Source organism: Equus przewalskii, chromosome 21 (genome assembly GCF_037783145.1).
Source record: "Equus przewalskii isolate Varuska chromosome 21, EquPr2, whole genome shotgun sequence".
NCBI lineage: Eukaryota > Metazoa > Chordata > Mammalia > Perissodactyla > Equidae > Equus > Equus przewalskii.
Window position 1 is genome coordinate 37,963,695 of NC_091851.1, and position 25,901 is coordinate 37,989,595.

At 49.9% G+C, this 25,901-nt stretch overlaps 1 protein-coding gene across 4 annotated transcripts; it reads right to left on the minus strand.

The window, feature by feature from the left end:
• Positions 1-1,692: 1,692 nt before the first annotated feature.
• On the minus strand, positions 1,693-12,528 carry SPATA2 (spermatogenesis associated 2). 4 transcript variants are annotated; one of them, XM_070589427.1, is made up of 4 exons: positions 11,606-11,816; positions 8,735-8,928; positions 6,005-6,447; positions 1,693-5,030 (listed from the first exon to the last, which is right to left on the minus strand). In XM_070589427.1, exons 3-4 carry the CDS (start codon positions 6,338-6,340, stop codon positions 3,804-3,806), a joined length of 1,563 nt encoding a protein of 520 aa, XP_070445528.1. In that variant the 5' UTR covers positions 6,341-6,447; positions 8,735-8,928; positions 11,606-11,816; the 3' UTR covers positions 1,693-3,803. The 4 variants fall into 4 exon arrangements, with proteins under 4 accessions (XP_070445528.1, XP_070445526.1, XP_070445527.1 ...); XM_070589425.1 differs by lacking the exons at positions 8,735-8,928; positions 11,606-11,816 and adding an exon at positions 11,934-12,528; XM_070589426.1 differs by lacking the exon at positions 8,735-8,928 and having other exon boundaries at positions 11,606-11,820.
• Positions 12,529-25,901: the final 13,373 nt, after the last annotated feature.

Below are 25,901 nucleotides of genomic sequence, written 5' to 3' on the forward strand. Positions count from 1 at the left end.
GCAGTTTGCTTCAAAGGAACTGGGGGGCGGGGGGTTGGCCAGGTAGAGGAAAGCAGGTGGCCACAAGTTGCTAACTGTTGAACCATGGAAGCTGGGTTCAATATACATGAGCGTTCATTATACCAGCCTCACTTCTTTTGTAAATAAAAGGGCTTTTTAAATGAGCAAAGAGAGAGCCTGTGGTTTACGCAAGATAATCCTTTCTCCCTCTCATATAAAAACTCTGCAGGTAAGCGGGCAGGCCAGGCGTGATCGCGGCTTCCGAAGCATCAGGGACCATGCCCCTCCCAGCTGCCGCCCCACCCTCCCCTTCACTTGGCTTCCAACTCGGTCTCCCAAGGCTGCTCCACTCCAGCCAGCACAGCCAGTCCAGCGGGAAGGAGGGTCCGGGTGGGAAGAGGGACAAACTCCTTTCTTTGAAGGACATGTCTCAGAAGCCACACACGGCACTCTTCCATCCCAGGGCCCAGACGCAGTCACATGACTGTGCCTGGCTGCAGGAGAGGCAGTCTTGACAGCCATATGTCTACAAATCAGGGCTTCTCTTACCCAGGGAGGAAGGGCGAGCAGAGATCGGGGTTCCATTCACAATGTTTGCCATATTCTCATCTGAGATTGGCAATCAGGCTCGTGGGGTACCACAGATCGGTGCTCGGAGCTGGCAGCAGAGCTAATGCTGTACAGCTGGTGGGCCTGAGGGGCTTAAATGCTTGTTATCTACATATACAAATTAAGCATCTGCTCAGAATCTGCTCCGCTTCGGATGCAGGGCCTAGTGGCTGCCTCTGCTCTCCCAGGCTGGGTGTCATCTCCAGGAAGCTGCTGTTCCTGGCAGCCAGGATGGTGGGGCCATTTCCTATGCTGTAGCTAAAAGCAAACCCAGCACCTGGGCCTGGGTCTGGCCCAAAGCCTGGATATTTGTCCAGCCAGTGCGGGAAAAGGAGAAGCCTGTTCCGTCTCTTCCCCAACAGCTGAACCACCTCGTGGGCCCTGCCCAGCAGCGGTCAGCACCGTGGTGCTAGGGCCAGGATGTCCCAAACCACAGCCGCTCTTACCCACCCTTAAGATTTTGGCCATGTCCTTTGCTTTTACGTCAACTCTATTAAAAACACCTTAAATTGACTTTTAAAGTAATCTGTCATTGCTGTAGATGGAAAAGCAGTGTGGCTGCCCTAAATAGAAGGTAACTGAAAACCTGGCTAAGATTCTGCCAGAGGTGAGCCCGACGTCTGCTTTCTCATTGTTACAGGCAAGGTAGCATTAAACTGACTGCCTCTTTGAGGCGTTTAAGTGAATCTAAAGAATGAAAAATGGACCTTTTTCTCATAATGTCCTTCAATGTTATTTAATGCCTGTCAATCACCACCAACAATCATTTCTCCTGGAAACGTGGGAAACACAGGTGAACTCTGCACACCTCAGTCTCCCCATCTGTAAGACGGGGATCATAACAGCACCTGTCTCCCTGGAGGACCGACACCAGACGAGATCACGCACGTGAAGTCTGAGCGGACGAGCCGCCAGGCTCATAGTACAGGCACTCAGAAGCTGGCTGTTATTATTCCTGTTCCATGGAGGAGAAAATGTGAGCCCTGTCATTAAAGAACTAAATAAGGCTTGAGCAAAAAACCCCCAAACCCGAGCAAACTTCAAAGCAGCAAGGAGAGGGGACATAAAACCCCAAACACTTCATTTAACAATGGAAGACACTTTATTACTTTTTTAAAATCATCTCTCAACATTTCAACTCTTGGTAGAAATCAAATGTAAAACATCTGCATTTTTAAATTAGCACATATTTAACTATCTTAATCACAGCAACCTCACACGAGAAGATACACACCAGGAAGGAGCAGGGTCACAGCGTTTCCTATTCCAGTCCACGAACACAGTATCTCCATGGTGAAACGCACCCTGGACTGTCTCTCCCAGGACAAGCGAGTGGCTCCTGCTTTTGTCTGCCGTGTCAGTTACGTGGCATCACAGGTGGTTAAAGAGTGACTGTAGTGCTGGAGCGATCTGGAAACGGAAAGCTAGAGCTCTCGGGAGTGGGTGGCACTGACACTTCTGAAACGTGAAAAGGAAGAACAGCGAAGACAGATGCCCCAGAACGGGCTTGGTCTTAGCAGGGAGGTTGGCTGAAATCCGGCTGTATATACATGTTGAATATCTACATGTGATCCACTAGATATATAAAAAAGAGCCAGAGAAGACTGAAAACCTTAAAATCACTCAACTGAGTTGGAAGGACATCAGCAAATTCACAGTGGCCTCAGGACTCAGCCAGATTTAAATTTGCTCAAGAGCTGAATACCTCCTTCTACCAGAAAACCCACTGCATGTAAATTCCTGTGACATTCCATACAGCACAAACACTTATGGCTAAAATCGATTATTAGTTCACAAGGAAGCGGCTTTATTTTCAAACTCTTGCCCCACTCCTGCTCTGCACCCCAAAAGGAAAATCCAGGGGTCAGTAATTCACAAGAGGAGATTAAGGGGCCTTCGGCTTTGGAAGCTTAGGCTCGGCTGAGAATCCCAGGGGACACGTCTCAGGGGCGCACGCCGACTCCCGCCCACTCTTAGTGCAAAAAGATCGCAAACATTGCAGAGTCCTGGAAACAGGTGAAGAGAAGAGGACTGAGATAGAGGGGTGGCAGGAATCCCAAATGATTCTCCTTCTGAAACGGGACTCCAGAAGAAGTGTGGAGTGCCAGGTTCACACTCAGCAAGTGGCAAAGGCCGGGCTGCAGATCTGCACGGAGGTTCCTGAATCGTCACTAGGCTACCAGACCTGTCGGCCCGCGCTAACCCCCTAGAACCCACTGGAGGTAGGTGTATAGAAACTTATTGTAGGGAAGACAGTGGCTCTCCACCACCTCAGGGACATCGGCTCTGCTCCTCTGCCCCCACACTCTCTGCTCTACCCTTGGGCTGTGGCCAGTGGAGGATACCACAGGGATGGGCTTGAGGCCCTCCCTTGGAAGACTAAAGAACCCGGGGCATTTTTATAAACAGCTACATAATTAATGTTTTAACCACTTTGAAACACACGGCAAGTTGAATATTTATTTAAAAATAAATCTCAAAAATATCTATTTACAGTACAGGAAGAGGGGAATGTGCAAATGACAGAAAGGGGAGACGACAGTCCTGCTGCAGAAGGGCCACACGTCAACACGCTGGAGCAAAGTGCCAAACACCACGGGCTGGACTGCACTGTGGTGGCAACAGGAGGACATTCAGCTAACACTGGGCTCAGTTCACCTGTGAGACCTGGGTGGGGGAGCGAGGGGCGGGGAGGTCAGGTGGGGGTCCTTGTGTCCGGGAAGGGGGAGGCGAAGGGATGAGCCACTGAAGAGGCCCAGTGTGGCCGGAGGGCTCATTTCACAAGCCAACAGGCCTCTAGCTCGCCACTCCAGGGGGGCATTTGGAGGTGACCTGGAGGGCCCTTCCTAGTCCCCGTTGGCTTTGTGCTGGGAGTGGCAGGCATGGCAAGAGTCCCAGAGATAGAAATTCTCTTTAAAAGAAAACCCAAACAACAGACTAGGGAGTGGAGAGATCAGCAAAAATTAATCTGAACGGAAGTGCCACCCTCTCCCTTGTCAGGAGACAAAGCAGCCACCAGCTGAAACACACGAGTCGCTAAGTGAACTCCACACGGTGCGGCCGGCCCCACGAGCCCCTGGCCCCCACGTGGTCAAGTGCAGGTCTCTGCTTCGAGATAACGCACGAACACGTCTTCCCCGGAAGCCAGACGGGTGAGCGGCGTAGCCCTTGGAGCAGGGAGGGGCGCGCCGAGCCTATCTGTACACGAGGTGGGGGAGCTGGGCGGACTTGTAGTTCAGCTGGTTGTTGGGCACGAACTTGTGCAGCTCGCTCTTTTTGCAGCAGGGGTCATAATGGTAGGCGCTGAGGCAGGCGTCGCAGGAGACTTTTGAACACTGGGTGCAGGTGTTGGTGGCACCGGGGCGGTTACAGAAGCCACAGCGGGAGGTGGCTGTGGGGGAGGGCTTGGGTTTGGAGTGGAGGTGTGGCAGCCGCTCGAGGCCCTGAGTCTGGCCTGCATACCTCTCCCGCAGGGACGGCCCGTGGGCCAGGCTGTCGTGGGCGGAGGCCTTGCTGGGAAAGGGGCCAGGTTTGGAGGCCGGGGGACAGGCGAGCAGGCTGTCACAGCGCTGGCAGAGGGAGGAGCTGCAGGACAGACCGCAGTTTTGGCACTTGGAGAGGGCAGACTCTTTGGCAGGGGGCGAGCGCTTGTGGTAGAGGGGATGGGCATCGTTTCTGAGCAGCCACACGTCCGGCCGCAGGGCGTCCTGCCTCCGGTACGTGCTCCGAGGTTCTGAGTCTGTGTACAGATCTACGTCATCCTGAGCGGAGAAGTATGTGCCACGCAGCAGGCCAAGGCCATTGTTGGAGGAGGGGGAAGGAAGGTCATCCGGGCTGCCGTGGGGGGAAGTGGACATGGTCAGGAGCGAGGGGGACGGACGGATGATCTCATCCTTGAGGTCGTCCCCCAAGTCTGCTGCCACAGGCTCCTTGCGCAGGCTCAGCGAGGCCTTGAGGGGCGGCTTCCGGCTCTCCCAGTAGCTGTCGTAGGTATCTACCGACCTCGAGGGCTTGGTCACGCGGGGCTTGTAGTAGTCCTTGGCCGCCCGCTCACTGGCTGACTTCTGGAGCGCCACACGGGCCATGGAGGCTGTTAGGTGCTCCCGGCCCTCGGCGCGCCGCCGCAGGGCATCGGAGCAGCCACGCACGTCCTCTGCGCTGCTCTTGCGCTCGCTCACCACGTCCAGCTCAGAGTAGCCCTTATCCTTGACTTGTGAGTGGATTTCCAGCATCTGCTCACACTCCACCTTGGCCAGAAAGAGTTCGAAGGAGACCATCTTCACCTGGAGGGTCTCCCCCAGCTCTCGGAGCTTGTACGCGGTCCCCAGCTCAGGCACGTAGCCCATGTAGTTCAGGATTGCTCGGATGTCCTCTTCCAGTAAGGTCGACTTGACATAGTAAACGAAGGGGCCCGTGTAGGTCTAGGAGAAGGAAGAGGGCAGAGAAAGAGAGGCAGCATTTTCCCTCTGGACACAGACGGAGACTGCGTCAAAGCCAGGACGGCCAATCTGAACAGGAGCGCGGGGGAGAGGCGGGGGAGGGGCAGGAGTCCGCTTCGGTGCCCCACTGCGGCGGGCAGAGGCCAAGGCCGCCAGCAGCTCGGCTCACCGGCGCGAGGGAGCTCACACACCACTCCTTCCTCAAGTGCAGGAACAAGGCCACTGACTTCTCCATGGGGCAGCGGCCCCGCTCCATACAACAAGGGGATGGGGCAAACGCGGGGGAAGCAAGGGCATCGGATCGGGGGCAGAACATCCAAGGAGCAACGAGAATGCTCCTTTCTGGTGTTTCTACGTAGGTGCGAAGAGTATACCAGGCTGAAGGGCCCGATCAGGTGACACTCTCCTGAGCCATCACTGTCTTTGGAGTGACTGAGGATTCTCTCTCTCAAATTCACCCTCCTCCCTCCTTCTGTTACCGCTTTGTCCAAAGCGTCTCTCTGGGTACCCGGACATGGCGGCAGCCTCCTAATGTCTCCCCGCCCTACTCCTGCCCCTCTACAATCTATTTCCCGTAAGACAGCCAGAAGGATTCTTTTCAAATGTAACCCTGATCCCAGCACTGCCTGGCCTCCCTGCCCACTTGGAATAAAGCCAAGCCCTCCGCCCCGGCTTCAAGGTCCTGCACAAGCGGGGTGCTGCCTACCTTTCCAACCTCACAGCTTCAGACATGCGCTGCGGGGCAGGGAGCCAGTTACGAGTGACACTGGACGACAGGCACAGTGGGGACCTGGGGGGTAATTCTGGTTGTTCTCTCAAAGGCAGTGGAGAGAGTGGGAGGGTCTGGGGGCAGAGGAGGGATGTGATCAGATGGGCACAAGCCCTCTCAAGACGGACTGGAAGCGGGGAGAAGGGAGAAGGGAGACCAGAGCGGAGGGCCCGTCCCTAGACCTTACCTTGATGCTTCTGAACTCCTTCTTCCACGGGTAGAGGAAGAGGTTGACGCCCACCGTCTCGAGCACGCTGAAGGCAGACTGCAAAGCCCGCAGGCTGGAGGAGCTCAGCGAGCGCAGGGAGCTCTCCACCACCTCATAGAACTGGATCAGCCGGAATCGATAGAAGGGATCCAGCTTGTGCGCGCTGAGCAGGGTCGAGGCTGCCGCCCGCAGGTACTCCTCACTGCCGGGCCGCTGCTTGCTGGGGGTGGTGTCCACTTGGCCCTCATGGAACTGCACGTACTTCCGAAATAAGTCATCCTTGTATTTCGTATCCATTGAACTGGGCTTCTCCATCGGATTCAGGGACGGGGGCTACCTTATCTCCTCCATGGCATCTGGGTTGGAGTCAGGGACATGACTAAAAGCACTGACATGTTGCTCGCCTGGACCAGCGGAGTGCTCTGGAAGGGGAAGAACCAGGAGTGTGTCATTCCTCGCAATAGTCCACACACCAGCTTGTGGCTGCTGAGGCAGGATAAGCAGCAGCACTGGCCTGAGCTACATGGGCACCACCAGCCCAGGGCCCCTTTCTGCTCATTCATTCGGCACATTTGCTGAACACATACTACGTGAGGTTGCAGTGGAAACAAGACAGACAAGGCCCTTGACCTTGTGGAGCTCACCAATGAAAAATATGATTAGGGGCACCTACCCTGGTTTTTTGGTGAGAAGGAGGAGTTTTAAAAAGCCCCTGAGGCAGTAACGGTTAGACCTGAAGGATGAGGAGCTTCCCAGGCAAAGAGGGGGGCGAGGGTGTACCCCAGAAGCAGCGGCACGGACGAAGGCCCCGGGCTAACACTGCCAGTGCTCACCCTGTGCCAGGCACTGACACATGCTCGCCGGCCGTCTTCTTAAACAACCCCGGGAGATAGGTACCATTGTTGTCCCCATTTTACAGATGTAAAAACTGAGACATACAGACGGTAAGAAACTTGCCCAAAGTTACAGAACTGTTAAGAGGCAGAGCTGAGATCAGAGCTGTGGCAGTCGGGCTCCAAAGTCCGTGCCCTTCACCACCACACCCTGCTTTCCTGAGGCAGGAAGGAGACTGGCATGTGAACAGAGAGAAGCCAAGTGTGGCTGCGGCAGCAGAGAGGAGGGGAGTGACAAGAGATGGAGCCGCAGGCTTAAGCAGGAGCCTGTTCTCCAAGGCCTCAAAGAGCACATTAAGAATTTTACATTTTATTCAAAGAACCATAGGAAGCGCCTGAGGAGTTCAAAGCACGGGAAAGAGGGACACATCACATCGACAGTTTTAAAGAGAGACCATGCTGGCTGCTGGCCCCTGGAGAGGGCTTTCATCCGCCTTCACAGGCCTGCATTCCCCTTTACCTTAAGAGCAGTTTATGGCCCCACTGGGAGAGAAGAGGACGTTCTGAGCTGGGACACACTGGATTTATACACTCTTGCTGTCTGCCTGGCCACTTGTTAGGAGCATGTGTACAGCTGCAGCAATATTCGTGGCGCCCACAATGCTGGCAGCAAACCTGGATTCATCGAGGGATACTGCCAGGCCCGGGGGAGGCCACACAGCAGGGGTTGCACACAGATTCCGAAGCCAGACGGCCCGGTGTCAATCCTGGGTCTGCTGCTCTAGGTCACTTGGGCAAATTCCTCAACCTCTCTGGGCCTCAGTTTTCTCCTCTGAAAAAGGAGGTGAACAATGGGACCTAGAGTCCAGAGCTGGTGGGAGGATTATGTGCCATCAGTATAGAAAGCTCTGCACAGATGCCGGCTCAAAGTAAGCCCTTGACACTTACAAGCAGCCATTCCCGGGGCCTGAAGGTGTGCCACCCGCCATGATGCCAAGCATCCTCGAGGGGGTCAGATCCGAGCAGGACAAATGTCTCCAACAGGTGGTGGATGTGCGTGTTCGCACTCGCCTGTCCTGCCAGTGCTGACCAGGCTCCATGGGCGCAGGCCTCGGGCCTGAACACAGCAACTAACCTAAGCACGGCGATTCACACGCCTGCTGTCTGAGCCGGGGAGGCTCTGCCGGCTGTGGGGGATGGCAAGGGACCCGGAAGAAGCGGCAGTGGGATGGGAGGGACACATGGAGTCCTCTCGCAGATCTGAGTTCAGCTCAGGGAGTCCTAAGAGCCCAAAGCCTGGCAACCATCATCAGGTCAATGAAACCATCCCTGTCTCCACAAGCACCCGTCTGGCTTCTCCAGAGTTTTGGGGAGCCTCTCGGGGGTCTTAACTGTGAGGTGAGGGGTGAGATGTGCAGGAGACCTAGGGACACGGAGAGGCCACCGTCTCCCACCTATGGCCCTGCAGGCAGCCCAGTGCTTCAGGAACCACAGAACAAGTGCGCCTGGGGGCACACGAGGCAGATGCCAGCCCACTTAGGATCAACTTCTACCTCTGGACCAAGGTCAAAGGCTCCGCGTGGTCAGCGGCCGCTCACCCCCCACAGTAGTCTGCCCCCTCCCTTCCCTTCCCCCACACGGACCTTTCTGTCTGTTCCTCAAACACGTCAAGCTCCTTTCTATCTCAGGACCTTTGTCCATTGCTGTCTTTTGCATGCTCTTCCTCTGGTTCTTCCCAGAGCTGCTCACTCTCATCATTCAGGCCTCAAGCTCAAATGTCACCCCTCAGAGGCCCTCCCACCTCCCCCGTCCCTTGTGACCCCCTTATCCTGGGATAATCACCACTGGAAATTATCGACTTTATTTACTTCTTTACCCGCTTCCTCTCTTGGTATCCTCCTGTCACCCCCAGAGCTCCACAGCAGCAAGGACCACATCTGTTTTGTTCACCACGATGCCTAACACAGAGCCTGGCACACAGATGAAATGAATGATGCAAAGGCTGTAAGCATTCACGATGCCACTCCTTTAGTTTCTCACTTAGTTGTCCCAAGAATCCTGGGAGATCAGCTGGAGAGAGAAGGAACAGAGGCTCCAGGACTGACATGACGTAAGTAGCTCGGGGCTAGGAAAAGGCGGACTAGAGATGCAGGCCTGGCAGGCCTGGCCTCTGGCTTCCTCCTGAGTCCCTCCCACCCCCTAGGATTCCTGAGTTCAACAGGCATTTATGAAGCGCCAACCTTGCCCAAGGCCCTGTGCTAGGCTGCAGTGGGGGGATTTGGGGTGGGGAAGGGGCAGCAGGGGAAGCAGTTAAGACATAGCCTTGCCCTCAATTCCAGTTGAAAGAGCTTATCGTCTAGTATCAAAGTACGTATGTTCTCTCAAAAAACAGAACTGTATTGCAACCTGAGAGAACCATCACTGTCCCTGGTAACAGAAACCCATATGCACTGACCATTTTTTATTTATCTAAGAGAAGCTTTCATCGTGCCTCTGGCCCCAGGGACTGTTTTTTGGCACGGCTGAGGACAATTTAAATAGGGGGACAGCAAGCCTCCTAAACACTGCTGTGACTTTTCCCCAAGGAAGTCAGCTTTGAGCCCACAGAGGCTAATTTTTTTTTTACAATGTCAGCCACCCTCGAGCTCTGCGTCTGCTGCTCTGTAATCACGCCACAGTCCACACCTTTGTTTGTTGCTGGCAAACAATAAACAAGGCAAAGGGACCCAAATAGCCCAGCTGGTGTTCAAAATCTTCAAATCAAGGATGGGAAACGCATCCAAGAAGAATCTTGAACCAAGCTAGGTAGGCGAGGAAAAAGGTGGAAGAAAATGAATGCTAAAAGATAATTAAAGAGAAGGAAACGAACAATTACTGAGGTCCTACTATGTGCTGAGCATTGGGCTTTCTGCTTTAACTGCATCATCCTGTTTAACCCTCACAACAATGAGGAAACCAAGGCCCGGCCGTTAAACAAGCTGCCCATCAGAGCTTCAGAGAGGCCCAGTGGAATCTGAACCTGGGTTGGCAGGTCCTGAGGCCCCAGCTTCTTCCCATTTATCTCACTTACTTATTGTTACAATTAGCACCGTGCACCAAGAGATTAGTACCTGAAGGCCCTCTGCTAAGTGCTTGACGAAAATCAATAAAACCCACGACAGCCCCAAGGTTACAGAAGAGGAAACTGAGGCTCAGAGAGGCGAAGTCCCTTGTCCCAAATTACAAAGCTAGGAAGAAGTGGATCTGAGATCCGAACCTAGGTCTGCTGCCAAAACCCTGCCTCAAGCTCTGAGCCACGCTGCTTTTAAGCAAAGCCATCCTGTGGCATCGTCTGCTGGACAGCTCTACTTGAAAGGGCCCTAGGGCAGGGCGAGCAGAGCTGAGTTCTAAAAATTCCGATAGTAGCAAAATTCACATCTTCCCACACAGAACCAGGCTGGAAGAACCACCATCTCTTTATGATGTAAGCTCAAAGGCCAAGGGAAGAGGCTGGCCAGAGACCGGCCAGCGATGAAGCAGCTGACATCATCCCTCCCGAATACATTTTCTGAGAATACGGGCTGCACTGTAGCTGGCCGTAGCTGGTATCTTTTCTGAGCACAGAGCCGGTAATTTATTCCCGGTATTCTGCAAGAACAACAAAAAACACACTCTCTGCAAAAACAGCGTGGTTACAGGAGACCAAGACAGCGCAGTGACAGGAGCCGATAATTTCTCCATGCAACCCGAGGATTGGAACACCAAGACGTGCCAGTCTGGCAGAAAAAAAAAAAATGGCACTGTGAGCATCTCTAACAGAGTCAGGCGGGTGCCCAGAGCCAACAGGCCTGGTCAGCACTTCCTGCACCCACAATCTGGGCCCCCTCCGAACAGCAAATCAATGAAGGGAGAGAGACGGCTGTCAGGGAGATGGTGGTTCTCTGTTATTTTTGAAACATCTCAAAAGACAGCCGTATCTGTTTAAAACCCCACTGAACGGCACTGAAATGATTCTGGGTAGCAAAGCACTGGCTTGGCTTTTCCTCAGCTGGCCCATTCAAGCAGAAACGTTCCCCCAGCAGCATCCAAAGGCCCCCCTCCCTGCACAGGCAGAAGCTATTTTGGTCCGGGCACTGCCCCAGTCCACAGCGGACAGATCCCTGGTTCAGCTTCCTCCGGCTCCAAGTTCCCTGGCCTCCACAGGGCAGCAAGGGGAGAACAGCTCCACCCGCCACCTCCGCAGCCCACTCCTGCTCTCATTTCGAGCCCGAGGCCCCCTGAGACACATCCAAAGCACCTTCCACTGGCTGGGAAACACCGGAGGGTCCCCACATCCCAACCAGATCCCAGAGAAATTTACAGAGGCGTTCCAAATCCCTGAAAATAACCTCAGCGTGCCGAAAGCAGGCTTGCCCGGTGGCAGCTGCCTCTCCGAGGAGCTCTGAAGGAAGCAGCCTCCCCGCCCTGCAGGCGACAGAAGCTGGCGGCTGCTTTTCCCCGCCTGGTCACTCCTCCTGCCTGGGAGCGCCACCGCAGTTGCGAAAAACAGCTTCGTCCCAAACTCGGGCCCTCCCCACGGGTTTGTGAATGAATTCCCCGCAGCGATCATTTACTGGACGCCTGCTGTATGCCCGAGGCCGAGCTTCGCACGCATACCCCCCCACCCCCACCGAGGCGCTCGCAGGCAGGTTCACTCCATGTAACTCATCAGGCAACTGAGGCTCAGAAGACCAAGTGACTTGTCCAAGGTCACACCGCCAGTACAAACCCGGGCCTGCTGCCGGAGACCGGGGGCCACGGCGCGGCAACCGCCTGGGAGCGGGATGTCCTGCTGAGCGAGTCGCCGAAAGGGGGTGTTCCTCCTGAGCCGCCCCGGGCCGCCCGCGGCCGTTCCCGAAGCCTGCGAGGCCGCCCCCGGGGCCGTGGGGGTCCCGAGCCAAGCTGGGCCGCCGGGCGCCCAAGAGGCGGCCCCGCCCGTCGCCCCCGCCGCCGCGAGGGGCCCCCGAGCCCGGGCCGGCCGAGCCCCGCCGAGTCGGGCGCTCCTCCGCCCGGGAAGCCCCGGAGGCCGTTTCCGCCCGCGGCCGCCTCGCACTCACCCCGACCCCGCCGCCGAGGACCCCGGTCGAGCGAAGCAGGAGGAGCCGCGGCGCCGCCGGAGCCGGGCCCGCCCGGGCTCTGCCGCTCCGGCCGGCTACAGGGCACCGCGACCAGGACCCCGGGCCCGCCGCGACCCGGAAGCACTCAGCCACGGCGTGACGTCCCGCGGAGGCGGGTCCAGAGGGGGGCCGGGCCGCGGCTGCGCGCTGGGCCCGGGCGAGGCCGAGGCCCCCGGGCGGCGGCGGAGGTGGCGGGGCCCGACAAGCGAGCCCAGGAGCCGCCGAACTCCGCTCTGGGGCCCCGAGGGCCGCGGCCGCGGCGGGGGCTCGGACCCGGAAGCAAACGGACCGGAAGTGACGCGCGCCGCGGCCCCAGGACGGCGGCTGGCCGGGTTGTCATGGGAACCGGTCTGAGCCCGGCGGCTGAGGCTCCGAGCTGTGAGCGCAGCCCGCGGACCGCGGCTTCCGCCGCCCGGACTTGCCCCCCGTCCAGGTGACCGCGAGCTGCGCTCCCGACCGCGCCTGAGCTGACGGCTGGACCCCTCGCCCCATTTTACGGACGGAAATACCGAGAGCAAGTGAGATGCGCGGGATCACGCGAGACTGAATCCCGCCTTGGGAGCATTGTTGACGTTACAGGCTGTCGTTAAGACCGGGGCCCCAACTTTGCCTTTGCCACTTCCTAGCTGCGTGACACGGGGCAAATTACTTAACCTCTCTGAGCCTCAGCTTTTTCACCTGTAAAATGGAATAATTGTACCGCTTCGTGGGATTCATGTGAGAATTAATATATAGAAACCAGTTATTACAGTAGTTGGCGTATAGTAAAGATCTAAATACGTTTTGTTTTTTTAAGTAGTTAAGTCAAAGAAAATGACCGGTCTCTGCCCTCAACTTCCCTTGGGGAAAACGATGCCAAAATATTGCCTCCTAGCCTTGTGACTTTTCACCAGGCACCTGCAGTACCTGCGTGGTCTACACTGACGTCAATCCTGGTAGCTTGTCATTTCACTTCGTGGATTTGTCTATACTCCCACCCACCACGTTGACTCTGGGCTCCCCGAGGACTCGGCTTTTGTGGGTCACCACTCACTGAATCCCTAGTGTTTGCAAAGTGCCTGGCACGTACTCAAGACTGTGTTGAACACGTTTGCGATTGAACCGTTCATTCTCTCTCTCTAACTTACTCCAGCCACTTATTCAAGACTCAGAGCCCACCCCATGCCAAGTTCTCTTCCTCCACGTGCTCTTGGCTCCCTGCACTTAGCGTGCTCTTCCACCCTTCTGCCTCTGAGCCTCTATATGCTCTTCCCTCAGTGTGAATGTTCTTCCCCTCACCTCCTTCCTTGCTTTCTTGACTTCCAGCCCCAGCTCAGTCCTCACATCCTTTCTGAAGCGTTCTCTGATTCCTCCAGGCAAAGATCCACCTTCCTCTGGTTCCCCAACACTGTCTTTCATAATTTTATCTGAGCTCTTACTGCAGTGGATTATATGTATTTTTAAACCTGACACCCCCACAAGACCTGGCGCTCCTTACTCCTCTGTGTTTCCCCTGAGCTCTGCACATGTCTGATCAGGAGGCGCCCAACAGATGTTCCTTGGCTGCAGGACTCTTTGTCTCAGCCTTGGTGTCCCCAGCTGAAGCCGGGGGGTCTTGTCTCAGGAGGGAATGACATCGTACCTGGGGAAGCATTTGGAGAAGGAGCAGCCTGCTGTTCCTGCAGCAGCAGTGACTATATTTATCTGGTGCTGTCCTAGCACCGCACAAGGTCTTTGTGCACTTCAGCCTTTATCAGCTCAGGTTTAAGCTCCTCTCTTAATCACCTGCAAGGGAATGGTGTTTACAGGGATTCCAGCTGAGAAAAACTGGCCCACCTGAATTGTCTGCCTTTGCAGCAACTCACAACTGACCTTTGGAAACTGTTGTGGGACTGCATGAGACTGCTAATAAGTCCCTTGCAGCTCCGTGGTTCTGTGACAGCCAAAAGGGAAACAGAGTTTGCAGAAGGCTTTACCAGTAGGAAACCCTGGTCATCGAGACTCGGTGACATTTCATATCAGAAAAGACCCAAAGTCTCCGAAGAGAGTCGTGTGTCTCATCTTTTAGACGAGGTTGAAGGCCTGAGATTCCTCTGCTTGGTAACGTGGAACCGCAGGAGCATCTCTCCAGATTTTATTACATAATGATTCGCAGGTTATGTAACAGTCATGACAATGATCAGGCACCTCTACTTGCTAAGAGCCAACAACACGAACAATCTACCTACTTCTTTCTATTTTTTAGGCGTTTTTCTCATCACAAAAGTAGCACATGAATTCCAACGATGCAGACGTGTGTAGAACGAAAAATGAAAAAGAAAAGCAACCCTAGGACCCAGCAGTTTGATTTCTTGGAATCTACTAGAGAAACCAGCGTACATGCACCAAGAAACCTGTTGCGTCGTTGTTTGTAATGCAAAATCAAAACCAGAACCATGCTAAATGTCCGTCAGTAGGGGAGTGGTGTGTCCGTGCTGGTGACTAGGGTGTGTCACTGAAAAGGATGATGGAAGCCTGTGTAGCTCTGCAGGACGTGCCCTGAAATGGAAACCGTATTGTCTAAGGGTGTGTATAAGTGTATAAAGTCAGCGGGGGACAGTAATGCAAATATCGATCATGTGTTTTTTAAATCTTGTCACAAATACATATTATGTGATTTTTATTAATATATTTCTCTCCCAGAAGTCAGTAAGCTCCATGAGGACATAACTATCTGTTTTGCTCACAATTATATCACTACTGTCTGCCATAGATACACTTCCCACACACAAACGGGAGTCCAACAGTGTTTCTGAACAAAGTTTTTATTAAATGCCAGGATTTATGTTAGATTTAAGGGGCGTAACTGTGAGCAAGACAGACACAGCGCCTGCCCTCAAGGAGCGCGCAGTCGCCTTATCAGAAAGAATAAAACAGGAGTAGGATGAACTAAATACCCGTAATTCCGGGATAGAAGGTGGTAAATGTTATGAGAGCGGCATAGAGCTTAAAGAATGGAGACGTGACCTCCGACAGGGCGAACTGGGGACAGCCCCACGGAGGAGGTGGCGTTGGAGCTGGGCTCTGAGTGAGCTGGGCACTTGAGGATGTCCAGCTTTCCTTCCAGCTGGAGGGAAGAAAAGAATCAAAAGCAAGGAGTGGAAATTGAGACTCAGCTGCCTACAAGCATGTAAGGTGGGTGCAACTAGGTGCTTGAGTACCAGTCTCATACTAGATAGTACTGGGCACAGTGGTAATGTAGCCTAACGTAACGATGATTCAGTCAACAATGGACTGCATAGATGACAGTGGTCCCCTAAGATTAGTGCCATCTAGCCTAGGTGTGGTAGGCTAGACCCTCTAGGTTAGTGTGCGTGCACCCTCTGACGTTCACACAACAAAGAAACTGCCCAATGGCGCGTTTCTCAGAACGTGTCCCCGTGGTTACGTGGTGTATGACCGTACCTGGCTCACAGTAGGCATTCAATAAGTACTTTAGTGAGAAAACAAATACTGTTGAACCCCCACCCTGCTAATTGTTGCCAGTTTCCTGGCTGATTGTGATCTGATATCCAGGTTTCTGAAGAGGAGTTAGAAGTCCAGATTTGTAAGTGAAATTTCTCAGTTATAAACACTCTGTGTAAATAGACTTCCTGGTTCTGTGTGCCAAGAGAGCCTACAAGAAATGACACCCCTAGAGCAACAAGCACCTAGCACCCAGATCTTACTTCCTAACTGCCATTCTCCACTAAAAGGAACCAAGTGTTCTTGGAGAAATCACTGAGTCTCGGGGCTGGGGCAAGGAACGTGAGCCTGGAACGTCTTATTGAGCCAGAAAGTAAGGAAATGTCAAACGAATGATGGGACTTGTTAAAAGACACAAAAGCCAGGTTGAGGGGTTCCTACTGGCTGAATCTGGGACAATCTGAACATTAAAGTAAATAATGATATTAACAAATTATAATTCCTTAGGGGGGAAAAAAGAAGAAACCATGATCCCATACTGATATTAAACATAAAATACGGTGTTTGCCAGAGGAATGCGTCTGAGGGCTGTGTGTGGCCCTGTGTGCCAGGTCTGACCCTTGCACTAAGGAGGAGCAAGGAACAATGAGTAGTTCATCTGGTTAGAGATATGAGTGCACAAGACAAGCTAGGAAATCGGGGTGATGCAAGATCAGCCTGGTCTTTGAGGATCTTGAATGTCACTCCAAGAGTCCGGATTTGACCCTGTGGGCACCTGGGAGCCACTGAAGGTCTGTGAGCAGGAGAGATGGTGATCACAGTCCTGGCTCTGCAGAGCAGGTATTTGGGGCATGGATGCAACAGGGTATGGTAGACAGGAAATCAGGATTTAAGGTCATTAGAAACATGGCACAGTGAACAGAAATGACCCTGCAGCCAATAGCCCTGGCTTCCAGTCCCTGGCACAGCATTTGGTAGCCTCACAGTTTGGGCAAGTCATTCACTCTCAGCCCCTCCAGGAGGCTGGACTCTGGAGCCAGAATGTGTGGGTTCAGCTGCGCTACTTACTATGTATGATCTTGGGCAAATTAACCTCACTTCTCTGTGCCTCAGTTTCTTCATCTGTGAGATGAGAAAGATAACAGTAGTGCCTGCTTCCATATGGGTTGTGAGATAGTCCACGTGAGCACTTGGCATAGTAAGTGCCCATTAAGCGTGAGCTATTGTATCAACGCTTTTTATTAAATAGGATAATGCGTGGGAAGAACTTGACCCAAAGCCTGGAAGAGAGTCAGCCTGCAGGCGGTGTTGTCCATGATGAGGGTCATTGCTGTGCAACGCGAATGTGCCGGGAGCTGGCAATTCTGTCTGCTGCTCAAAGCTCAGCATTCATTCTGACCTCCCACAGGTGGAGGCAGCGCTGGGGGAGGTTCGTAGCCCGAAGAGGCATGCCTGGAAATGAAGCTGGCACAGTGAGCTTCTTCACTATCAGTAAGAGGCTTGCTTCCCCCTTTTTCTCTAAATATAAACCCAACTGTCAATTGCTTCACAGTCTTCATGTCTGCCGCAGGAGCCACCCACAAGTCCAAAGGTTACCGGGCTGGCTGAGGGCTGGTCCTTAGCGTGATCCGCCCAGCCCAGCCCCGCTCCCTGGAGACACAGGTCATGGGGTTGGATGTGCACCACTCAGCTCCTCCTCTGGTGATTCTGAATTGCTCCTGAAAACAGTAACTCAGAGGTTGGGAGCTCCCGATATGTACTTTACTGGTCTCTTAAAGAATTGGGTTTCAAAGCCTGTGCACTGAAACCGACCGTCTCTGCCCTTCCCTTGAAGTAGGCCAGGGAAAGCCACAAACAGGTTGTCTTTGTTCCATGGCAACGTCCTCCCAAGGCAGGAGGGCAAAGTAAACTCTGAAGCCAAAAGGCCTGAGTTCAGATCCCAGCTCTGCCACTTTCCAGCTGTGTGACTTTGGACAAGCTATCTGACCCCTGCAGACCTCGGTTTCCTTATCGGTAAGATGAGATTAATAGGAGTAAGTACCCCAAGGATGCTGAGAGATTGAATGAGCTCAGACAGGGCGCCAGCGGACAGTGAGCAGTGGAGACAAGCCAGCTATGAGTATTCTTAACTCAGAGTCACGGAGCCTGCCAGGCTGGGGTGCACAGTCGGCCTCAGACGATGGGGAAGGTGACTGGGCTTGATGCCGTTCTGGTCAATCCTGGGCACCTTGCGTTTGTGCTGCTCCCAAGAATAGACTTTTATAACATGCAGAATATATAAAGAACTCCTACAACTCAAGAACAACAGGACAACCCAATTTAAAAATGGGCAGAGGACTTGAATAGATATTTCTCCAGAGGAGATATACAAGCAGCCAATAAGCACATGGAAAAGTACTCAACATCATCAGCCATTAGGTAAGTGCAAATCAAAGTCACAGATGCAGAATCACACCTATTAGTGGCTATAATTTAAAAAAAGGGAAAATAACAAGTGTTCACAAGGATCTTGAGAAATCGGAAACCTGTGCCTTGCCGATTGGAATGTAAGGTCGTGCAGCTGCTATGGAGAGAAGTTCGGTGCTGCCTTGAAAAGTGAAACATAATTACCATATGGCCTAGCAATTCTAGTCCTAGGCATCTACCCGAAAGGATTGAGAACAGAGACTGGAACAGAAGGCCATACACCAGCGTTCACAGCAGCAGCATTCACAACAGCCGAAAGGTGGAAACAACCCAAGCGGCCATCAACAGAGGAATGGATAAACAAGGTGTGGTATATCCATACGATGGAATATTATTTGCCCATAAAAAAGGAATGAAGTTCTGAGACATGCCTCCACATGGATGAACCTTGAAAACATTAGGCTAAGTGAAAGAAGCCAGTAACGAAAGGGCAAATGTTATATGATTCCGTGTATATAAAATGCCTGTAATAGGAAAATTCAAAGAGATGGAAAGTAGATTAGAAGTGACCAGGGCTGGAGAGAGGGGAGAATGGGGAGTTACTGCTTAGTAGGTGCAGAGTTTCTGTTTGGGGTGATGAAAAATTCTGGAAACTGGTGATGCTTGCCCACATTGTGAACGTAATTAATGCTTCTGACTTAGTAACTTCAAATGGTCAAAATGGCAAATTTTAGGTTATGTATATATTACCACAAATTAAAAACTTTTAAAAAAGAAAAATACAATATTCCTGCATTTCACTAGAAAGCAGAAAGGAAACAAATAGAGGGAAATCAGAGAGAGAAGAGTTTGACTGGGGTGGTTAGTCCACCCGCTTGAGGGCTGAGCTTCTCAACAAACGACCTGATGTGTCACTGATTGATTGAGTCATTTGCTCGTTCAATATTTATTGTCACCTATGTGCCAGGCACCAGGCTAGGCAGTCAGAGGAGATAAGATCCAGGCTGTGGGGGTGCTTACATGCTAACGGTGGGGAGAGAGACAGAAAACAGTGGACAAAGAAATGAACAAAACCATTTCAGATTTTGATACAGGCTGGGAAGGAAATAAATCAGGTCATGTGATGGAGCATGCTGGGAAGGTGACTTCAGATAGGTGCTTCAGGAAGAGCCCTCTAAAGTGGTGGCTGTTTACCTGAGACTCATAAAAAGCCATGCAGGTAACCAGGGGAAGGCATGCCAGGGAGAAGGAACCGTAGGTGCAAAGGCCCCGAGGCAGGAATGAACTGGGTGTGCTTGGGGTAAACAAACAGGGCTGTTGTAGCTGGAGTGTGGTGGTCAGGCAGGAGACTGGCATCAGAGGGAAGCAGGCAGCATATCAAGGAGGGCCTGTCGGAGGATGAGGATGGAAGCAGGGAGGCCAGCGAGGAGGCTCCTACAACAATCCGGGTGGGCCATGATGGTGGCTTGGATCAGACCCTGGGCCTTGGTCAGTGAGCTGTGGCCTGGGTACTTGAACAACATGGCGTGAGGCTGGAGCCCCACTTGCCTCCAAAGGAGCTGCGGACACGGAAGCCTTAATGGGGCCTCCTGAGCACAAACTGCCAGCAGTGGATGCAGGTCATTTGTGGACGCCCAGTCCCAGCCCGCCTTCCTCTGATAATAGCATCTCAGTTTTGCTCTGGGAAGCCACCCTTGGCCAAAGCTCCATTGGCTACAGGCCTGTGATTTCTTTCCCTCAACGTCCCCCAGTCCAAGGAAGGAGCATATGGCTCACCCTGAGCCAATCAGATGCTTCGCAGGGAGTCTGACTACAGAGCAGGTTACGCAGAAGTTGGAAGGAGTTGGAAGGAGTGGATTCCTCCAGCTGAGAATGCCCCACTACCAGTCCCTCTCAAGTCTGGAGTTTTAGCTTTTCTTCCATTTTGCTAAAGTTCGCTGGAGTCAGTCTCTGCTGCCTACAGCCAAAGTACGTGGCTGGAAACAAAGATTGCTACTGAAACCAAGTGCTACAGGCGATTAGAGCAACTCCATGTTTTCTCAGCATTATACAGCAGATAACTTACAGTTTTCCAAATAGGAAAATGTACATGCAAGAAGGTTATAAAACAGTGGGCTCCAATCTTTTCAGTCATGTAGCCCATCAGTACAAAATTTGAGTATGTTCCCACAACATACATAGTAAATAATCACAGGGCCGGCCCAGTGGCGCAGCAGTTAAGTGCGCACGTTCCTCTTTGGCAGCCCGGGGTTTGCCAGTTCAGATCCCGGGTGCGGACATGGCACCGCTTGACAAGCCATGCTGTGGTAGGCGTCCCACATATAAAGTAGAAGAAGATGGGCACAGATGTTAGCTCAGGGCCAGTCTTCCTCAGCAAAAAGAGGAGGATTGGTGGCAGATGTTAGCTCAGGGTTAATCTTCCTAAAAATAAATAAATAAATAAATAATCACAATGCTTATTTTTGTGGACCTTAAGAAACATTCACACAAAGAAAGATTAAAAAGTACAGTCTACTGTGCACTTCAAAATTATTAAGGTCTTGAGGCACTCCCCATATGTAGTGGTTAAGTTCAACATGCTGTGCTTTGGCGGCCTGGGGTTCACAGGTTCAGATCCTGGGTGCAGACCTACACCACGTCAGCCATGCTGTGGTGGCAACCCACATACAAAGTGGAGAAAGATTGGCACAGATGTTAACTCAGGGCTAATCTTCCTCAAGCAAAAAGGGGGGAAGATTGGCAACAGATGTTAGCAAATCTTCCTCATCAAAAAATAATAATAATAATATTAAACCCTTGAAAGATAAAAGGAGATTGATGAACTGTTCCAGGTTAACAGAGTTTAAAGAGACTTGACAACCAAATGCAATATGCTATCCTGGATGGACCCTCGAACTAGGGGGAAAAAGTTAAAAAAATAGAGACATTTATTTCTATTTACATAAAGATTATTGAGACAATTGGTAAAACATGAATAAGGTCTATAGATTAGTTAATACTGTTATGTCAATGTTAACTTCTTTTTGATAATTTTACTGTGGTTTTATAAAAGAATGTCTTTATTCTTAGGAAATACACACTGAAGTATTTAGAAATAAAGGGCATCATGTCTACAACTTACTCTCAAATGTCTCAGGAAAAAGAGCATACATATGGATGTATGTGTATATATATGAAAGCCAGCCATACGTGTGTATGTGTGTGTGTATATACATAGAGAGAGAGACAGAATAATACAGCAAATGTGATAAAATTGGGGAATCTGGTTGAAGGGACTTCTGGGAGTTCTTTAAACCATTTTTGCAACTTTTCTGTAGGTCTAAAATTATTTCAAAATAAAAACTTACAAAAAGAATAGCCTAAATAGGGGCTGGGCCAGTGGCATAGTGGTTAAGTTCACACACTGCACTTGGCTGGCCCAGATCCCAAGCATGGACCTACACACCACTCATCAAGCCATGCTGTGGTGGCGTCCCACATACAAAATAGAGGAAGGTTGGCAGAGAGGCTAGCTCAGGACCAATCTTCCTCACCAAAAAAAAAAAAAAAGAAAGAATAGCCTAAATATAATATTTTATCTGATTTCTTAATGATACAAAAACTTTATTGTGCTAACAAAAAAATATTATTAGTAAAATATTTTGGGGCTGGCCTGGTGGTGCAGCGGTTAAGTGCACATGTTCTGCTTTGACAGCCCAGGGTTCGCTGGTTCAAATCCCAGGTGTGGACATGGCACCGCTTGGCAAGCCATGCTGTGGTAGGTGTCCCACATATAAAGTAGAGGAAGATGGGCACGGATGTTAGCTCAGGGTCAGTCTTCCTCAGCAAAAAAAGGAGGATTGGCAGCAGATATTAGCTCAGGGCTAATCTGCCTCAAGAAAACTATATTTTTTTATGAGTTTTATGAGAGGAATGTGATTAAAAATATTTCATTATTCTTTTTTAAATCTTGGTTCACATGTTTTGTGATATGGCCAATTGGGAATTTGTTCTTCAGTTTATTCTGATTTTAACCTCTTGGCTTTTGAAAAAAATTTTAACCTGGAGAAAAGATCCAAGAATAATACAATGAACTTCGGTACACTCTTCATGCAGACTCCTGGATGTTAATATTTAGCCGTGTTTCCCTCTCTGTCTCTCTTTACACGCCTGCTACTGTTGAGAATAAGTTGTGGACGGAGTTAGGTTACCCTGAGTGCTTACGTGCATTGCATGAAAACAAACATATTTACTCAAATAACCACCACGCAATTATTAAAATAGGCAATTTAACATTGAAACAATACTATTTTCTAATATACAGCCCATATTCAAATTTGCCAGTTGTCCCAATAATATTTATTTTGCTACTTGCTTTTTAATGGCACTTGTAGCTGGAAAGTTTCCTTAAAAACATACACAGATCCACATGGAAGCAGGAACCTCTGCCTGGGCTTTCCAAATCAGGGGGTGCTTTTTCTTTTTTTTAATCCCATCCACCAGTTGGAGAGGTTTGTGTTTTTGCTGTGGATGTTGGGGGCTTTGTTGTTGTTACCGTTTGATGTTTGCTATGTTATTTTTAAAATTTGTTTTTAAAGATTGTCCCTGAGCTAACATCTATTGCCAATCTTCCTTTTTGTTCTTTTCTTTTTTTTTTTCTTCTCCCCAAAGCCCCCCATACGTAGTTGTATATTCTAGTTGTGGGTCCTTCTAGTTGTGGCATGTGGGACGCCACCTCAGCATGGCTCGATGAGCGGTGCCATGTCCGCACCCAGGATCCGAACCAGCGACACCCTGGGCTGCCGAAGCAGAGTGTGCGAACTGAACCACTCAGCCACAGGGCCGGCCTCTGCTATGTTATTTTTAATGTAATTATGCTGCAGAGGCAAATAGGTGATTACAAACATCATCTGAAAAAGACACCTTTTTTCCCTTAAAGTAAATAATTAAAAAAATTTAATAATAGTGGATAAATTTTATTAAGTGCTTAATATTTGCTAGCCTTCATAGTAATTCTTTACATGCATTATTTTTTGTCTTTTAATTTTTATTTTAAGTTATAATTTGCATACAGTGAAACGCACCGATCTTATGAGTCACAATTCAGTGAGTTTGGACAAATGCATACACCATCCCTATTAAAATACGGAACATTTCCAAACCCCCAGAAAGTTCCCTCATGCCCTTTCCAGTCCAGTCCACACCCAGAGGCAATCGCCGTTCTTATTTCTTTCACCATGATTAGTTTTGTCTGGGATTTCATATAAATACAATCCTACATGCTGTGAATTTTGCGGTCCAGCTACTTTCACTCAGCATAATGACTTTGGGACTCAGCCACATCATAAGTCTCATGTGTTGCAGTTTGTTCCTTTTCGTTGCTTAGTAGTATTCCATTGTATGACGACCCCACACCCTGTTTATTCATTCACATGCTGATATACTTTTGCAGTGTTTCCAGTTTAGAGCATTTTGAAGATTCTTGTACAAGCCACTATGAACATTCTCGTCTAAATCTTTTTATGAACATATATTTACATATGTCTTGGGTAAAGTTTGTGAATTTTACCTAAATTTTTTCTTGAGTGAAATTGGGGTCACAGAATGGACTTTTTATTTATTTATCTTTAAATTTTTTATTTTTTTTAAGATTGGCACCTGAGCTAACAACGGTTGCCAATCTTCTTTTTTTTTTCCTGCTTTTTTCTCCCCAAATCCCCCAGTACGTAGTTGTATATTTTAGTTGTGGGTCCTTCTAGTTGTGGTATGTGGGACGCCGCCTCAGCGTGGCCTAATGAGCGGTGCCATGTCCATGCCCAGGATCCGAACCCTGGGCCGCGACAGTGCAGCACAGGAACTTAACCACTCGGCCACGGGGCCGGCCCCCAGAATGGACTTTTTGATAAATGGTGTTGGAACAACTGTGTAGCCATCGGGAAAAACTAACACTGGCTCCACACCTCCCACCAGGTGCAAAAATTAATTCAAGATGGATCATGGGTCTAAACATAAAACCATAAAAATTCTCAATGAACATGCTGGAGAATATCTTTGCAACCTTGGGTAGACAAAGGTTTTTTAGGACAGAAAGCCCTAACAATAAAAGGGAAAAACAATAGATTAGACTTGATGAAAATTAAAAATTTTGGCTCATCAAAAGACATGGTTAAATTTGCTTCAAAATAATGCAAGTGATGGGTGAAGGGAAGAATTGATGAGGGCATAGAACGAATAAGACTAGTCATGAGTGGATAACTATGAAAGCTGGGTGAAAGGTACATGTAAATTCGTCATTCCACTCACTTTTATATATGTTTAAAATTTTCCGTAATAAAAAGTTTTACAATGTGGCATATCAAAAAAAAAAAGGATATGAACAGACATTTTTTCAAAGAAGATATACAGAAGGCAACAGGCACATGAAAAGATGTTCAATGTCACTAATTATCAGGGAAATGCAAATCAAAACTACACTTAGATAACACCTTACACCCATTAGAATGGCTATAATCACCAAGACAAAAAATAACAAATGTTGGAAAGGTTGTGGAGAAAAGGGAACCCTCATACACTGCTGGTGGGAATGCAAACTGAGCAGCCACTATGAAAAATAGTATGGAGATTTCTCAAAAAATTAAAAATAGAAATACCATATGACCCAGCTATCCCACTATTGGGTATTTATCCAAAGAACTTGAAATCAACAATCCAAAGAGACTCATGCAGCCCTATGTTCACTGCAGCATTATTCACAATAGCCAAGACGTGGAAGCAACCCAAGTGCCCACTGAGTGATGAACGGATAAAGAAGATGCGGTATGTATACAATGGAATACTACTCAGCCATAAAAAAAGACAAAATTGTCCCATTCTCAACCACATAGATGGACCTTGAGGGTATTATGTTAAGCAAAATAAGACAAACACTCCATGATTTCACTCATTTGTGGAAGATAAACTTACGGACAAAGAGAACAGATTAGTGGTTACCGGGGGGAAGGGGCTGAGGGGTGGGCACAAGAGGTGAAGGGGCACATTTATATGGTGACTGACAAATAGTAATGTACAACTGAAATTTCCCAATATTAGAAACTACTATGACCACAATTTTTTTTTAAAAAAAAGACAGAACTAAGAAAATGAATAGGCAAGCCACAGACTGGGAAAAAATACTTGTAATACATATGTCTGATAAAAGATTTGTATCCAGAATTTACAAGACATCTTAAAACTTGGTGCAGTTTTAAGTGTTAAGCTTTAAGTAGCTTTAAAGTATTTAAAGCTCAAAATTGCACTGACTTAGGAATCACTTATAAAGAACTCCTACAATGAAGGACAGAAAAGACAACCCAATAAAAATGAACAAAAGAACAGACACTCTCCAAAGGAGAACATACAAATGGTCAATCAGCAAATGAAAGAGCGCTCGACATCACTCCTCATTATGAAAGCTAAAACCACAAGGCTACCACTACACACCCACCAGCATGCCTAAAATCCAGACGGCTGACAACCCCATGCCGGTGTGCACGTGGAGCGGTTCACATTGTTAGTGGCAGTGGAAAATATTTGGAAAATGGCTTGCTTTGGCAGTTTCTAGTAAATTTAAATACACACTTGCCAAATGCCCTGACCCAGCAATTCTGCTTCTGTATGGATGCTTAGCTTTTCAAAGTCTTGCTAACTACGACAGCTTCATTCTATCATTGGCCAACGTCTCAAGTCACAATATACCCATGGAGTGGCGCTTATCACTGATGACGGTGGATTTAAATCCCTATTTCAATCAGTCTTCTTGATAATATTCATTGTTTGGTTCTAGTTCATGTCAGATCTTACTGCATCATCATTGTTTTCACCTCCTTATGTGGCTGATCCCTGATATAACATAAACTGTAAAATGCTGTGTGAAAACATTGAGCTGGTGGAGTGACTGATAAACCGCAACTTTCTGGAAGCAGCATTTTTTTGTGGTCATCCCCCTGTGTCTTTCCTGCTTATATCCAAATCATTCACTGCCATAGCCCCAACACCTGTTGGGAGGCCTGGCACACACATGTTATTGGTTGAATGGATATTTACACGCCAGTGTCACTCATG